Source organism: Ambystoma mexicanum, chromosome 8, assembly GCF_040938575.1.
Source record: "Ambystoma mexicanum isolate Mex_15411 chromosome 8, UKY_AmexF1_1, whole genome shotgun sequence".
NCBI classification, from domain to species: Eukaryota; Metazoa; Chordata; class Amphibia; order Caudata; family Ambystomatidae; genus Ambystoma; species Ambystoma mexicanum.
Genome location: NC_090929.1, coordinates 1038129697 through 1038147700, shown reverse-complemented (window position 1 = coordinate 1038147700; position 18004 = coordinate 1038129697). Strand labels below are relative to the sequence as shown.

Sequence of the window (18004 nt, the reverse complement as noted above, 5' to 3'; positions counted from 1 at the left end):
TTTCCAAGGTTCTTCCTCTACTGAGGGCAATGAAATGCAGAAATCCCATTTTTCTACACACACACTTATAGGTCAATTTCCCAAAAATGGGAGAGCTCTACTTCTGAAAATGAACACACCCAACTAACCTGCTCTGTGATATGGTGTCTGCTTTGCAGGGGTCTGCACTAATGTTTCAGCTCACTGTGCAAGACACGAGGAGCAATATCCAGATGAGAAATATCCATTTGCTTATAAAGCCAGCTAAGTGAGTGTCATATTATTTTCTCGAAGGGACAACATGTGTGCACCTCAAGGATAAATGTGCACTGGCTACATGTAGCTGCTAGACTCCACTTTAAAGTGAATATCCTGACCCACAAATACATTTACAGAGCTGCCCCCTCCTACCTTAAACAAGGCCTGGTGCAGTATGAACCTAAAAGGACGTTATGCTCCAGTAATACCAACCGGTCGATATGCCCATGCACTAGACGGACAAGAGGAAATGGAGGTTCCTTCTCGGCCCTAGCCGCCCTGGCTTCGAACTGTGACAGGAAGAGAATATTTCCATCTTCAAGGAATGCCTGAAGACCTGCCTATTTGAGTCTGTCTATTTCTGTTTCCACCTATAGTCCTGTTCCTTTTTGTTGTCCTGTGTCTATGTGCACCCTGATGCCTGTGGGCTACGACACCATATAAACAAATAAATAAATAATGCAGCCCCATTGCAATTCATGTTTATCCTCTCTGGGCCTGTTGACAAAGCATTATGCAGAGGACATGGAAAACTTCTTATCACCTTGAAAAATAAGCTTTGTTGAAGGATTTCAAGTTTTTCCAAAAGGAAAAAATAATTCATAACTTGAGTGATTACTTAATATATTGGAAGATAGAATTAATTGAGTTCGAAATTTAAAATATTGATTTGTGCTTATAGATCGTGGTTCAGTTGGGTAAACATGGTTTAGCTCATTACGACGCAGGCGGTAAGTTACCGCCTGGGCCGTGACTTTACCACCATGGCGTAAACTACGTTTACGCCATGGTGGTTGGCGGACTTACCGCCCCATTCCGACCTAGGCGGGGCGGTAAGTCCCCAATCCCCATTTACCCTTCCCCATTCCCATTTATGCCCCATAGGGCATAATGGGAGTGGGGAAGGCGTTAATTACGCCACCGTAAATTACGGTGGCGTAATTAACTCCATGGTCCCTTAGCGCCATGGATTTTAACACCTGCTAAAAGCAGGTGTTAAAAGCACCATGGCGCTAGGGGACCTCGTAATCAGGCGGTAAGGGTCGGCGCTGTTAACGCTGCCGTAAACCCCTTACCGCCTGAGTTGTAATGAGGCCCATTGTCATTGAACTCGAATGGCAGGGGGCACTAAAGGCAGGGTGTTGCTGATACCTCTTGGCCCACCCACATTTGTGGAATGGGCTTTGCAAAAAAGGCTGCTCCATTTTAATAAGAAGCTGTTTTTATTTCACTGCCTGCTGCATTAAGGTACCAGTAGTCCTTCTTGTTGCAAACTGCAGCTCTGTGTGCATCAGACTGCATTCTATGCAACGAGATTTATGCATAAGTGCCAAAGGATCGTATTTCCAGCCACTGATCAGAACTCATGTGTGTTATATGTGTGTGTTCAGACTAGGAAATCTGCCTGTAGCAGTGGTCGAAGTGAGCGGTATGGAGCAGCGCTCCTCTACTTTTTTTAATTAAGTTTTACGGTTCCTATACTTTTATTTTAAAAAGAAACTGTTCCCGAACGGTTTCGTTCTAAAATAACAGTGTACGAAGCAATTGAAACTTGCACTTTCAGTGCACTACACTGAACGTTCCCTTAAACAGCAGGGGCATGTGTTTGGGGGTGTGTATTGTGTGTGGGAGGGGGTGTGGTGATGGGGTTTGTGGGGTGGGGGTGCAGGCTAGCAGGGAACATAGTTCCACTACTTCTTTTCGTACACTTCGACCACTGGCCTGTAGCCTCCTTTGCGTCATCATGGAGGAACTTTGACTCTGCCATATGCCCTTCGTGTAAGATCACAAATTAAACTGTTTTGCACTTCTTGTTCATTTGTGGCAAAAGATATCGCTTGAGACGCATGTATTGGAGGCTCGCTTTGAATGATGCCGGCATTCGTCATGTGCTACCTGCTATGGCATATTTAAATCAGTGTTTATGTCCCAATGTGAACTACGCCACCGCACGCTACATTCATAGAGTGCAGACTTTGCTTAATAGGGCTCTGAAACAAGCCTTGAATAACCAGTTGGCTATTGTCTAAGGAGCTATGTGATTTTTAATTCTGGGAGAGACCCTCCGCAACCCCACCCTCACCCCTCCCCACCCTTACTTATCCCCTTACCCCACACCCCACCTATTATGCATTACACATATACCATTTCCCCTAACCTTTTCAGTGAAATCTCATTAGGGGAAATGGTATTTGAAGAAATCTGCGGTAACGATTGTCTAACAGGGTGTGACTGTGATTTTAGCTTTTATGATTTTTATCCACTGTTTGTTTTTAAAAGCTTTTTATTGCCTGATGGATGTATTATATTCCTGGCTTTTATATCATATGTATTATGGCTATCTTACGTATTATTATATCTGCTTGAAGGTCTAAACCGAATAAAATCTGTTTGACTGACTGACTATATAAGTGCTACATGTAGTCAGTCATGTGACTGTTTTTATTTTCTGGGACCTGTACTCACGCACTACAATATTATCAAAAGAGAAAGACAAACTAAGCAATCCACAGTGACCTTGAAGGGTGACGTCAATCGGGCACTGACCTCAATTCACATGTGATCCACATCTGGGGACCCTGATGCAGCTGTAGTTTATGGGATGTTTTAGGGCATATAGGAGTTTGCACCCAATGTTAGAACCAGAGAGGTGTAATGAGGACAGTCCAGTGTACATTGCTAAAATCGGGTAGCACGGTTAAACAGATGTGCTGTATCCACACCTGCCGCAAGTCAGGACAGCTATGCCGCTGCTAGGTTCCTATGCATGGAAGAGTTGTCAGCAACATTGTTTTTCTTGGGGTGGAAAACCTCTCCAGTGTTGCTGTACTTCACGGGGATACTCAATGAGGAGGGAAGAGGGGACATCTCACACTTTTTGCAGGAGATTGACCCTCTGTGGGGTCCTTTCCACCTGACATTAACATGTACCTTGTAATTTTTCCATCCCAGGCACATAGTTGTCTGTGGTCACATCACCTTGGAGAGCGTGTCGAACTTCCTGAAGGATTTCCTGCACAAGGATAGGGATGACGTCAATGTGGAAATTGTCTTTCTCCATAAGTAAGTACAAATGGCTTCAAAACTGTTGAAAAAAATACTAACAATGATGTGTTAATTGACATTGGGATAAAAGGCAAGCATACCTAATCTATAATATTATGGCAGTTTTCATGTCGGCCATTTTGAGTCTTTTTTTATAGTTGAATTGCCCAAGTTAAGTTTAGATAAGTACTTTTTTTGTTTTGAAAGTTGATCACTCTCTCTAGCACAGCTTTCCTTTTACATTGAATAGGTGTAATCTTTTTTAAAGTGCAAGCGTGCCTTTCTCTTTTGGCAAACCATATACAATTGCTGTTTTTACACATGTGCAATTTTCATTTCTATCCTTTCCAAGTGATATTGAAATTGTTAAATGTGCTCATTTGTTACCTTTGAAGTACATTTCCTTTGCTACTATACGCAATCAAACGTGCATATTTTATTTTATTTCTTTTAATTTGTTTTTTATTAGGTTTTTACACATAACAGTTCTCTCAATGAGAAAAGAAACAAAAGAAAAAGTTACATATGGATTCATAGTCATTACACAGGTGGAAATAAAACCAATATACAATGCTCAACTTCGTAACCATAGACCAAACTGAATAACAGTGAAAATGTTCTACCTAGATTTCTCGTTTTCTTCATTCTCTTACGCATTCCCCCCTGCCCCCACCCTCCATGGACTAAGAAGTCGTGTTACCAAGGAGTCGTGCTTGTATGATCATGTGCTCTTTGTCACAGATTGAAACTGTTTCGATGTAGTGTGTTCAGGGGCTCTCCATAGGGAGGGCGTCTTATCTTGATTTTGATGATGTCTGGTCGACAGTATGGGAATGGGCTCAAAGCGGAAGGCAGGAGGGGAACAGTACCAAGAGGAGAGGGACCCAATCGAGCTCTACAGACAATGGACCCTATCACCATTAGTGTGGGTGTCTGGTTGATGTGTGTTTGCATAGAAAGTCTGACCACAGGACCTCACACTGTGTTGCCCTGCCGTGGAGTGAGGCAGTGATTAACGTGCATATTTTAATATGCTGTTATAAATCTGCTCTCATGTGGCAGATAGCACGGTAGAACCTTGGAGGTTGGTACATCACAGAGCTTTTATCTTAGAAAAGGTGTGCTTTCCACTCAAAATGGCCAATGTTGCCTGAGATGCTGTGCTGGTAGGAAGAAGGGGTTGTACTGCAGGTTATTGAATTAGCACATCAAATTCTATGACATATGAAATAACAGCCCAGCCAATGAAATGCAGTTTACCCTACAGGAGAAATTGTAATTAAGCACTAAGCCCCTCACTCGGGAGGCATTACCGTTTCAGATAATGCCCTGGAGCCAATAGTTGCAGGCCCGAGCGAAACAAGGGCATTATCGCAGGCCCCAGGGTATTACCTGAAGCAGCAATGCCCCCCCCCAGCGAGAGGCTTATTGCTATTAGTACCCTGGCCCAACAGATTCTTTCGGGAAGTTGTGAAACCCTGTCAGCATTTCCCAACTGAAAAAAAAGTAAACAAACAATATGGCCACCATGGAACAGGGAGAAGGGACTAGAAATAGTCCCTTCTCCGTTTCGATGGCAGACATTCGCACAGCTGCAGGGACACACTGGGAACACTGCTGTTCACAGTGCCGGTGAGGGACCAGGCAGTACAAGGTAAGTGGGGTAGGGGTGAGATGGAGAAAATATGTGTAAAAGGGGCGTAGGGTGTAAGAGAACACAGGGCACAGGGGAGCACTTACCTGAGCACACAGTGAGGGAAGATGGCGGTCTCCAGCACTGAGGAGGCTCGGAGCAGCGGATTACCATATGGTAATGCCCCTGCTCTGAGCCTCCTTATTGACTGGAAGGACTAGGCCACACCACTGCTGGGGTACTAATCAGTATTAATCTTGCAATCCCAAATGCTCATGCCCCTAGGTGGCAAGTGGCTCAATTGAGGTACCTGGGTACCTTAGTAGGGTGGCAGCTTGTCCTCCTGAACGTTTATGGGTCTACTGCCTGGTAAACTACTCTTCATTTCTGGAACAAGTGGTTTTTAACAGGATCACAACCACCCTTTGTGGCCCATCTAATCCGGACTATGCAGTAAATTCTTCACTTAAAACACTCACCATTTCATCTAACTCCCTCCCCACTGATCAACATGCCTAACTCTACTCTATCTATTGCCTTCAACACATTTGACCATCCTTCTCTCCTCCATACACTCTCTTTCCTTGTTTTGCAGAACACAACCCTTGATTGGATTCTCTCCTATCTTTCTGCCCGCTCCTTCTAAATTTCCTGGAACTTGAGCATCTCTTTTGCCACGACCCTCCAAGTAGGAGAGCCCCATGCATCAGCCCTTGTTCCCCCACTCATCAATCTCTATGCTTCCTGTGTTGTCAAACTGAGCTTCCCCATAGGATTCTCTATAAAAAAATCATGTTCCTCTTCTTTATCTTAGAGCGATCCCCTCATATCTTCAACTGTCTCTTCACCACTGGACGACTCTACACCCCCTGTTGCTCACCTCTTCTAAAAGTAAAGTTATCTTCCTCTCGGCTCTTAACACACACCTGCCTTTTCTCCTTTCTCATTTCATTTCCACATGGGTTTCTTCGGCCAATCTCTAAAGCGCCCTGCCTTCTATTTGACAGTGCCTACTAAGCATCCAGAAAGTCAACTTCTAACCCACCTTTTACTCTACTACAAACTTGATCTGTACTCTGATCCTTAAGTGACGGGACCAGCCTGTTTGTGCAGCGCTCCCTTTGCTTCTTCTCTACCCTTAACAAAGTATTAAACTTTCCCACCCGTATTCTCCACAGCCTTCCTCCTTCCTCTCACACCTCTGCCTATCAATTCAGCATGGGATAGCTGACCATGCAACACCAGTCCCTCTCAAGGTCACTTCTCATTCCCTCCAAATATACTCATCTGACTCCCCCCTAGCTTGCTGACTCTTTATTCCAATATTCCCCTACTTGCCACCGTTGCAACCTCTCAGGTCCCAACCCACCAGGTGCTGCCTCCTGATTCTTCTCCTTCTCCTTGACAGCCCCAACCCCAGGAAATAAAAATGCAACCATTGCACAGATTTAGGATTGTCATAGAAAGCACCTACTATCCCTCAGCGAAGCTCCTGGGACCTAAAATGACATAACTCCCTCCCCAGTGATCATCTTTCCTGTGCCCAATTGTACATACATGTGAATCACTGGGCCTCATTACGACCCGGGCGGTAAGGGATTACAGGTACCGGTAAGGGCACTGGTGCTGGTAATCCCTTACCGCCCAATTCCTAGGTCCCTTTGCGGGTCCTCCCTTAACGGCTGGTTTTACCAGCCATTAAGGACAGGACCCGCAAAGGGACTTTGGAGGTAATTACGGTACCGCAATTTGCGGTACCGTAACTACCACCTTCTCCATTCCTATTGAGCCCTATGGGGGCAATAATGGGGAAGGGCCATGGTGAATGGGGAATTACCGCCCCCGCAAACCTTGGAATGGGGTGGTAATTCCGCCATTCCCCATGGCCGAATTGGTAGTTTACCGGCGGTAACCATGGCGCAAATAGCGCCATGGTTACCGCCCGAGTCGTAATGAGGCCCACTGTATATAACTGTAAACCACTGGACATGCTTGACCTTATAGAGCCTCATTACAAGTTCAGTGGTACAGTAAAAAGTGCTGGTAATTCTCTTGCCACCATGATTTGGGTGATAATGGAATTACTGCCAATTCTCCTGCACTGCATAATTCTGAGTTTGACATTGAAGGGCAAGATTTACCTCCAGCATTATGCATTACCCATTGCAAGGCCAAAGGTTGGCAAATTTACCACACAGAATTATCACTTGGGGTAAATTCGCCAAACATCCCATGGAGTCCTATGGCTCCAAAAAGAAGGATTTGCACATGCCACAGGGCCTTATGGCCATAATGATAAACAATGTTAATGCATTTACCATTATTGCCATACTCGTAATGACACCCATAGTGTCTTAATGCACATGACGTTTACAACTGAACTTTTAGTTTGACGATTCCCTCTTAATGTTCCCCACCACAGGAAATGCCTCAGCCCTTCTGGATACATTCAACCACTTCTCTAAAGAATTAGTGGACACCCACTAACCCCTTATGTCTAGCCATGTCAAAGTCAAACTGTCCAGGCCCTGGTACACACCTGAGATTGTCGCCAACAAATGCTCACTCAGATTTCTTGACAAGCTGTGGTGAAAGGAACGTAGACCAGAAGATATATTGTGCTTGAAATCCCTGCACACCCAAAGCAGACACATGATCTCTGAGGCCAAGTCGGCTTACTACACCTCCTCCATTCAGGCATCCTCTAACGCCTTTTTCAAATTAGTCATGTACTGCACCACGCCAACACCTGTCTCCATCTGTCTACACAACAGAAATGTGACAGAATCAATACCTGCTTCACTAACAAAACAGATAAGATCAGAGCTCTCTTGATGCCTCAAGATGGAGTCCCGCTATCCATCCCCTGATGATCACTGCTCTCCTGGAACGACTTCACCCTCCTCTATCCTAAGGATCTCTCAGATACACATGCTTGCCTTCATCCCACAGCTAATAGGAATTACTTCCTACCAGCCACCTTCATTAAACAACTCATGGGCCCAGCGCTCAACTGACTCCTCAGTATTGCAAATGCCTCCCACAACGATTGTGCAGTCCCAAACGTATCTCATTTGGGGGTTGCCAGGGCTAGCAACTGCTACCCCTGCCTGCCCTCTGCTACCCCTCCACCTGTCCTTGCGACCCCTGGGCCATTGGATGAGGAAGCAGTGCCAAGAGAAGATATCTGTGTTGCACCTGAAAAAGGCAGTTGTCAATGCAGCTAAATGTGCCACCGCTTTTTTCACCTGGAATCTAGATCTAGTTAGCTGGAGAAATAAGAGGGATGCAGGACCCACCATGAAACCGCCATCACTAACAGGTTGACAGTCCATTAGTGAAGAATGCCTGAATGGTTGCATTCAGAGGCAGGCCTGTTTGTGCAGCTCGTACTCAGTATTGTAGCAACAGCAAGGGTATGGGGGTTAGGTCTAGCTGGCTGGGAATGGGTAAGAGAAACCTGCAGTACTCAGCGACAGCACAGCATGAACGCAATTCTCATCAGTGTTTCTCGTAGTCTGCTTTGCACATCCACTGAGCCACTGGGCCTGCGATGAGAGGGGTGTGCCCCAGTGGCTTCTGCTGCCAACCCTGCTTGGGCACTGTGTGACCTAGCCCAGATCTGCCGGACCTGCATCACAGACACACTGTAGATAGACGCAAGGTGAGATAATTTACATGAAGTTGCTCTCCGCCTTTGAAGTAAACCATCTGTTGCTTCCTCAAGCAAAATATATATATATTGGGAAGGATAGCTCAGGGCCAACATGCTTGCTTTGGAAACAAGATGATGCAGTGCAACATGGGTTCAGCTCCTGTTCCAGTGCTTAGAAGCTGGAGGAGGCTTGCATTAAGCAAGATATACAGGATCAAAGAAATTCATAAAATGGTCCTTTTCTAGGTATGATGTTATGGAGCTGAGCTGCTGCTGCTATTTAAAATAGAAAAACTGCAATTACTGTGACCTGCACCACATCCTTCCCCTCTGCCTCGCATCTAACAAACAAAACTGTGGGTTACTTACCAAATAAGCAAAACACAAAGGTGATGGCTGGAAGGTTTCAAATCATTCATAACTTCTGGCACATCTCTGGGCAACCGCCGAGACCATTGTGTTTCAGCCTGTCAAGCCACTACAGAAGGGGAAAGGCCATATGCAAATCATGCTTGGTCCCACCCCAAAAAGGGCAGTCCAACCAAAACTGCTAGGTCACATCCCTTCTGCACAATGCCTAGGTCTCTAGGCCCAGCAGGAAAAAATCCCTGCAATTAATGTGACCTGCAACACATCCTCCAACACGTCCCCTCTCTCTCCCATCTCCAAAAAAGAAATGTGGGTTACTTACAAAATTAGAAAAACAGAAAGGTGATGGCTGGAAGGTTTCAAATCATTCCTAACCACTGGAACAGCTCTGGGCAACCCTCCAGACCAACCTTTTCTTTAGCCTACCAAGCCACTACAGAAGGGGAAAGCCCATATGCAAATCATGTCTGGTTCCACACCAAAAGGGGCAGTCCAGCCCGAACTGCTAGGTCACATCCCTTCTGCAGGAGACCACAAGCAAACCAAGGCATGTTCCAGCCTCATTGAGCGTCATGGGTGAGGAGAAGCCTAGGTCTCTAGGCCCCGTAGGTTTTTCTAGAGGTGATGTCGTGGAGCTGCTACTGCTGTTTACATTTTAAAATTAAAAAAAAAACCTGCAATTACTGTGACCTGCAACAGATCCTTCCCCTATATCTCCCATCTAACAAAATAAACTGTGGGTTACTTACCAAATAAGCAAAACACAAAGGTGATGGCTGGAAGGTTTCAAATCATTCATATCCAGTGGCACAGCTCTGGGCAACCCTCCAGACCATCGTTTTTCTGATTGGACTTGAGTTGGTCAGTTGCTGTTTCTAGTCTGTGGTCAGACACTTGGCAGGCATGGGATGCCTGCGCTTTGGGGTTTAGGCCTCTTCAAGATGCTCTCTCTGTTAACAGTTTAGCCTGAGTGATGTTCAATTATCCAGGTTGTTGTGTTGGATGTCTGCTGTCTGCTTACATTCACAGTAATTTGGTAATATGGGCCTATACACACTGATATTAACGCTATATATCGTGATACATTCTTGTATCAAATGTATACCATATCACACAGTGATATCATAACCATATTTTTCTTAGTGCACTGAGGAACAATGCTATGTGATGCCACTTCCTGTTTTGTCAAGCGGTGAAAGGCTGTGTGACATCACTTCCTGTGATGTCACTTGGGGGTGGGGTCAAATGACACCACTTCCTGTAATGTCATCAGATGTCAAGGTTCGTGCGATATCACTTCCTCTATGCCTGGCATTTTGATGAAATGACGTCCTTGGAACCGTTCTCAAAAAACCCTTGCTTGCCGCAGAGGACCTAGCCAACTGCAGACTCATCACGAGCCTCCCATCCACCAGGAAGCTTATCACAAATGTAATTGCAACCCAACTAATTGCCAAAATCGACCTGATTGACCTCCTCCTGCTTCCACCCCAAATTTAGCACAGAGACTGCAACCATCTAAGTGGTTGATGACGCACTGAAAATAACAGACAAAGGGGACTTATGTCTCTTAGAACTTTCAACTGCTTTCTAAACATTTGGCCACCTAACACTTCTTTCCCTTCTCACTGACAGGATGGGCTTCTCTGGAAGCATCCCAATATTTATTTATTTGTTGTAATGCTTAAAATAAGGCACCACTCGCTCAAATGCCTCAGGGCCCTCGGACAGACAAAGATGCAAACAGACAAATAAACAACCACAAGGCAGAAAAAGAGTCATACTTAAACTAACTACTCAATTACTTTATGAAAAGGTACGTCTTCAATGTTTTTTAAAAACGATATGGGCACGTGATGTTAAGAAGAGCCAATGGAAGGTCATTCCACACACTTGGGGCTAATGATTCAAAATGTATACCACCGTATTTAGTTGACTTAAACCAGGATTGACAAAGCAGTGTACTGTCATTAGAGTGCAGCGTTCTCACATGCTGCTTGACTTGCAAGCGATCAGCCAAATAGTGAGGAGCATCACCTGAGATGCATTGCTTGGCTAGTGTTAGTACTTTATGCTGAATCCTGTGCTTCACCGGTAACCAGTACAATGGGCGTCTGGCTGCCGTAAAATGGCCATGTCTACCAAGCCTGAGAATAGCCCGGATGGCCCCATTCTGAATTACTTGCAATTTGTACAGGTTGGCCTTAGCGGTACTGCCCAAAGGGTTACTGCAGTAATCCAGCCTTCTGTTTATCAAGTCGTAGCCACAAGGGCTGTATTCTCCTTGGTTAAGTATGGGCGGATCTGTCTCAATAAGCTGGTAATACAAGAACAAGATGAGTGAAGGTGATCGGTATGTTTATGAAGCGACAGCTAAGAGTCAAAATAGATGTCAAGTGTTTTCACACTGGAAGCAACTGGGATAGCACAGCCAGCAATCACAAACTAGCTGTCACAGGGATCAATTTTCCTCAGCTTAGGCCCAGACCGGACAATTAGCAGCTCAGTTATCTTTGAAAGCCATAGTGCCATCCAAGATTGAACCAACGAGTAGATCCGAATGATCACCAAAGAGTTGTGGTCATAATCGCCAGACAGCTCTAGTAAGATTTGAATATCATCTGCGTAGTTCATACAAATGATACCAGCATTATCCAGAAGGAAAAAGAGAGGCCTGCTATAGATGTTAAAGATTGTTGGGAATAAGCATGATCACTGTGGAACACCACAATTGAGTTTGATGGCGCATGCTTGGGAGTCACCCACAGGAACTTTCAGACTGGGGCTCCAAATAGGACTTAATCCAGGTTGCAGCACTCTCTGAGCATCTGTCGACCTCAATTAGTCTATTCACTATCAAAGAAGGATCAACAATGTCAAAAGCATGAGACAGATCTAACAGCAAAAGCAAGGCGGTATGCCTATTATCGATCATATTGGCCATATTAGATTTAAGGTCAAGTAAGGCTGTTTCAGTTACATGCTTAACCCGGAAACCCAACTGATAAACCCCCAAAAGATTGTGTGCCTCTATGAACTCCTGCAGTTTCAAGTAAGCAATACTCTCAAGGATCTTCATCAAGAGAAGAGCATTTGTATATGCATATAATCACTAGCATCTGCAGGGTCAAGATTTTTCTTCTCAAGGAGAGGGGTGATCCAATATGATTTGCGTCTTACCTATCTGGCAGAAACCAAGCCGTATAAATGGTCTCGTTCAGATCCAACTGACTCCCAGTCATTTGTGGAGTGCCAGAAAGTGCCTTCCTCTCTCCAATCATCTTCAATCTATACACAGAACCCTTGCCAACAAACCTAGATGACCCCTATATAGCCATCCAGAGTATGGTGATGACACTCAACCGTACCTTAGGGCCAATGGCACCAAGGACATTGATCACATCAGTGAATGCCTGGCTACCATACAAACATAGATGTCAAATGCCTGTCTCAAACTGAACTGCACCAACACCGAACTCATCCTCACCAGTACCCCGCCAAAAAGCTAATTAAAAAATGTCTCTGAACGATAACTCAGGGGCAACATGCTCACCTTGGAAAGAGGACGACACGGAGCAACACAGATTCGATCCCCGGGTCTGCGCTTAGAAACCTCTCAGTATTAAGCGCGTTATAACTAACCAACCATATCATAACCAATCATAATGGCGGGATGACAACTACCTGAAAGGATTTGCCCCGAAGCTGTCATGCTCAGCAAAATCCTTCGGCTTCATGGTGGATAGTAGCCTCTCGTTCCAAAAGCACACAGGCAAAAAGGTCCAACACATGTGGATGTAGATCTCCACATTACGCAAAATCCAAGCTTTCATCCCCCACATGACTTCCGCACTGTGTTCCAGCCCTCATGAACGCACACATAGATAGCTGAAACATCCTCCTTACTGGATTTCTAGTCGCGCACCTGGCCCCACGCCAGGTGCCCACAAATCCGCTGCAGCCAGCCTAGTTAGAGGTGCCCACAAATCCGACTGCATCTCTCCTACATTGTGCAAGAAACTGCAAAGCATTTTCAAACAGAACACCAACATACTTGGCAGCTAAACTCCACACCTCAGAAGGCTCTCGCACCTCACATAGTAAAACCATAGGTTGAAGTCTAGGGTAGCTCATAAAGACAAGACTCGCAAGCAGTACTTCTCCGACCATCTGAACTCAATCCCGACAGGGGCTCGAAATGCCCCCACCATCAACTATTGCCACGAAACACCAAAAGCACGCGTCTTTCAACAATATCTCCCAGATTAGTAAATATTCCGCCCTCCCTCCACTAACAGTACTGTGCGACAGCATAAAATGTTAAGGCCTATGCGGGCACACTTCAGTTATAAAGCGCTCCTTTGCTCTCAATCTTAGTTCGAGCTATAAGTAGTGGTCGAAGTGGGCGGGAGCGGTTGGGAGCGGTGCTCTTGTACTTTTCTAAATTAAGTTTTACCGTTCCCATACTTTTATTTTAAAAGAATGGTTTTGTTTTAAAGCATTAATTGTAGGAAGAAGTTTAAACTTGCGCTTCAGTGCACTTCACTGAGCGTTCCCTTAAACAGGAGGCGCATGTGTTTTGGGGTTTGTATTGTGCGTGGGAGGGTGTGTGGCGATGGGGTTTGTGGGGGGCAGGGGCAGGCCAGTAGGGAACATAGTTCCACTACTTATTTTCATACACTTTGACCACTGGCTATAAGCAATGAAATAAAATAATGTTCCCACTCCCTGTTCACCATTGGCTTGATGACTCAGCTGTATTCCTCTGTTTACTAAAAAGCACCTCATAGACAGATTTGTCTGCCTACTGTGACATCTCAGGTACAGTGTTTCTGTTCGAAACGCTATGTCACCTCAGAGAAATAAATGCAAAAAGAATCGACACGCTTCACATCCCCACTAATAATGTATAGGGTGTGAACATAAAGTTGGTATTCACTGGAAGCTAACTTGGTATACTTCACAGAGTTTCTGCCTTTATTTGGAATCCGTGATTCTCTAGTCTTAAAGTGTTATCGACCTTTGTACCTACATCCACCCGAAGCAATGGGTAGAAGCGGGAGCGTGATAACCCATGTTTGTTAGGTTAGCAGAAGGAGAAGGGGGTTCTGAGTGTCCACTGACTCATTTGGGCCCCCCACAATTTGGTCACATGCGGGAGTGGACTTTTGTTTATTTTCAAAATAAATGCGCAGGCATTTCCAGTAACCAGGAAGGGGGATATTAAATGTGCTCCTTCTTAAACCCTACAATACTAAATAACACCACTGTGTCTGGATGTGTCAGCATTGAGAGTTAAATCTGACAGTGAGTGTGTACATAAGTCTGCATTGGTTATCTTCCTCCATCTTATATTACCACCTGTCCTTGCCTTGATGCTGAACTCAAATCACACCTTTGTGTGGTCTTGGTTGGCCTATGGGCAATGCCCTGTGCATAAAGCTGCCCTTTCAGGATTTTCTGGCACACTCCTAAAATGCAGAATGTAGCAGGGTGTCCCTTGAGAAGCGGATGCCAACTGGCTGTTAAGTATATGGTTCAGCAGTGGTAGGTTTTGAGAGCTCTGTATAGATGGTACGGCTATCACCTGCCAGGTTCCAGGAGGGCCGCATCTTCTCCAGTTAACTAGTTAGTTTGGGTCTGGAACTACCTGATGGTGGTGGTGAAAGCTGTCTCACATTCATTATGATACCCTCGTCTTTCCAAGAGTGGCTTTGGGGGGGAGGGGGTGGGTGTGCGTGTGTGAACAACTTGCAATGTGCTAAACTGAGTGAACGAATAGAATTAAGAGGAGCATGGCTGGTTCTAGATGGAGTCAGGTGACAGGCATTGCATGTCTAATGTGAGACCACCTGGCAGTGGGATCTCAATAGCAACAGTGAGAGAGGACTGCAGGAAACTAAACACCAGCACTGCAAGTTGTTGGGAGACGTTAGTTAGTCTTCTGAACTAATTGACATGCATGGTGATGAACGCGTTTGGATAGGTTATTTGTGACTGATTGGAGGGGAAGATCCTTTGCAGAATAAAGTGCCCCCTAAATGTGTGAGTGGGGTTCTCATCCCTACAGCACAAGAGGAATTCTCCAATCCCTAACCAAGATGTTCTAGAAAGATGTGCTTTAGACATGTAGAGGTTTCCCTCCAAATCTTTCATATCTAGCAGGGAGGGCGGCAAGCTGGCCTTGGGTTGGTTGCCTCACGCCCCTGGATAGCAATTAGGGTTGGACGACCCTAGTGCTGCATTTCCCACAAGGTCCTGTAGGACCATCTTAGTAAGGTACATATAGGTTTAATGTGCAATCCTTTTGTGGTAGGGCATGGGTGCAGAGTATTAGAGGCGGGTGAGATATATGTCCAGCAATTCAGAACAAATGTGAGGTGGGAGATGTGATTCTGCACGCGTCCGAATTTGACTGACTCATTTTAGGGACCATAGCTGGGATATTATTGCATTAGGTGAGACAGGACATCACCTCTGCTAGAACTAAGCCAAACTGTAATGAAAGTGCAGCTCAAGAAGGACTCGATGTTATTGGTGTCCATTGCAAATTGAATTCTTGGTGGTGTTTGGGAGTCAATGGGTATTCCCTATCAGACTGTGTGTATAAATCTCCCACCCTTTGGGCCAGGCCAATGCAGGTGGAAGCACTATTAAGCACTATTAAGCACTATTAAGCACTATTAAGCACTATTAAGTCGGTCCAGCTGAAAGGAAGAGGTAGGCTTTCCACTAGGCCATCCGCAAGACGACAGTCTTTTGACCACTGAGGCATAGCGTCACTCCTTGACTTCTAACAAGCAATTTGAATATTGCTCGCTATATTCCTCTTCCAGTTTATGTCTGTGTAAATGTGGTGACGATGCAGTTGGTTTCTGGGGTGCGGGTTTGCTGCTCCCTGTTAGGGTTAGGGGACGGACAAGAGGGACGACCCTTCAGGGACTCCACAATTGATGAACTACATTCCAGATATAGCATTCCTTCCACACAGGTCTGTTGTATGGAAACATATCTTTCCCTTATCAAAGCGTTTTTTGTCATGTGTACAACCTCTTGCAATTTGGAGTTGACTTTTAATTTATCATGTGTGTCTATATATCTCTTGTACGTTGCATCACAGCAAATGTATACCGAGCAAACAGTGTTAAATCATGTTTTTGATTGCTGGATGGCAGTGACTTTATTCAGAAAAGCAGGCGGTGGTGCAGCACAGGAGGGTGAGTGACCTGTGGTTGGAGAGGTTCCAGTAGTGCAGGATTCTGTGGACACAGCTGTTTTGGATCTAGAACCTAGTCTTTTTTTTACCTCTATAGATGGCTAGCTAGCTGATAAATGTGAATGTATTACGCCCACTCACACCCAGCTCTTAGATACTGAGCTAAGCGTAGCAAGGGTCTGATCCTTTTCATGTTTCTGAACTGTGCAGGTTTTGCACAGGGCTCATCTGTTTGGTTAGGAAGGGGTGAGTTCTGTTTGCAACTTCTTTTTATGATGGACACCTTCTTCCTACTGGAGGGCCTGGGATCAATACATTAGTCATTGTTTGCTTCGGATGATCGTACCCCCGCCTCTCTTGTCTCTGAATTTATTTGTAGGCCCCATTAAATTATAAGCCTTGTACTATTTACACACATTGAACTCAAACAAGTCTTCTGAACTGTTACGCTGCCTATGAGTATCGGAATATTGCTTAAGTATTACTAGACATGTTATCACACTGGGTATAGATTGTTTCAGAGCTAGACGTGATGAATATCTTGGAAAGCATGAGTGATAGAGCTGATGTTTGAGAGGGGCATTCACAAGTCGAGGTTGGGTACAGACCCCATATCATGGAGTTTCTGCAGAAGAGTTGATTTTGCTGAATGGCACCTACATATCTAGTACAGTGCTCTGAAACATGTGGTACTCCATATGTTTTGGACTGGAAATCCTTGTCTCCTTCCCCATTGACAATGCTGGCTAGGAATGATAACATCTGGAGAGCCAGAGGTTGCAGACCCCATATCTACTGGTAGTTCCATTACTGCTTCATCACATGTCCACCCTGGACCTCAGTTCATTCGTAGCACATAGCGGGGAAGCAGTTGTTCCATATCATGGAGGAAACTTGAATAGAATGTACCCAAGATTGCACATGTATGGCCTGAACAAAGCATGACAAGCAATGCTGGTCGTATGTTGCTGCTTCCTAAATCTCTGTAACATAGCATTGGATGTTGACTTACTAGATTAATGATGTAGAGGCTGGCTTTCTGCATGAGGTAGGAATTGATTACTTGTGTCAGAGTAGGTGTCGTGATGCGTGTTGAGCTCGTAGGGTGTGATTGAGGGTGAGGAGCACTGGAACTGTTTTATGCCACTTTCCTTAAGCAGCCAGACAACGCTAGGTCTTTGCATTGAAAGGAGGGGTGGTGGCTATCTGTCTGCCTGAATCATCTCTTCAAGGTGAGTGGTAGTTGGCCATCAGCGGTGGACTCTGCATTTGTACTTTACCGTTGGTGGGAACTGATGTGTGATTTAGTGAATCACAAAATGTAGACCTTGAAGTGAGGGTTCAATGTCATTGTAACACATTCAATTAATTTGTGGTGATTTACTTCGTTGAAATCCCTTCAATTTTTTTGTTATGGTGTTGCCTCCTATACTTTCCTTACTACTAGCCCTACACCAAATCCCTCCCCATCCTCCCTGTACCCCCTAACCTTTCAACACATATACCTAATTACTTCCCCACAACATAATTCGAAATAATTATAGTGAATGTAAAGTACCTCGAAGTAATTTACTTGGATAAAACAACGGCATACCATCGTGAGAGAAGAAAGGAGATGTGGTCGCTAATGTTGGCCAGTGCAGCCGCCCCAGCTTCGCCCTAAATAGTAACGATGTGGACTTGCTAAAGGCACCAATGGCATTCATGAATACCTTATTTTTTGTATGAAGCTTCTTTGTGTGCGGGATTGTTTGGGGGGACGGGAAACCCATTCGGGCAGAACATAGCTCTTTTGGTGTGGCGTGTGGTGGGCTATGGTTCAGAGCATGAACATGCTGTCAGTGGCCGG

At 45.1% G+C, this 18004-nt stretch overlaps 1 protein-coding gene across 13 annotated transcripts in view; it reads left to right on the top strand.

Annotated features, from left to right (window-relative positions):
- Nucleotides 1–18004, top strand: part of KCNMA1 (potassium calcium-activated channel subfamily M alpha 1) — a 1925602-nt gene that overhangs the window by 1268703 nt on the left and 638895 nt on the right. For all 13 annotated transcript variants that reach the window (XM_069610985.1, XM_069610992.1, XM_069610991.1 and 10 more), the window contains one exon: nt 3190–3300. In XM_069610985.1, the coding sequence (XP_069467086.1) occupies nt 3190–3300 (111 nt within the window). The remainder of the gene's footprint in view (nt 1–3189; nt 3301–18004) is intronic.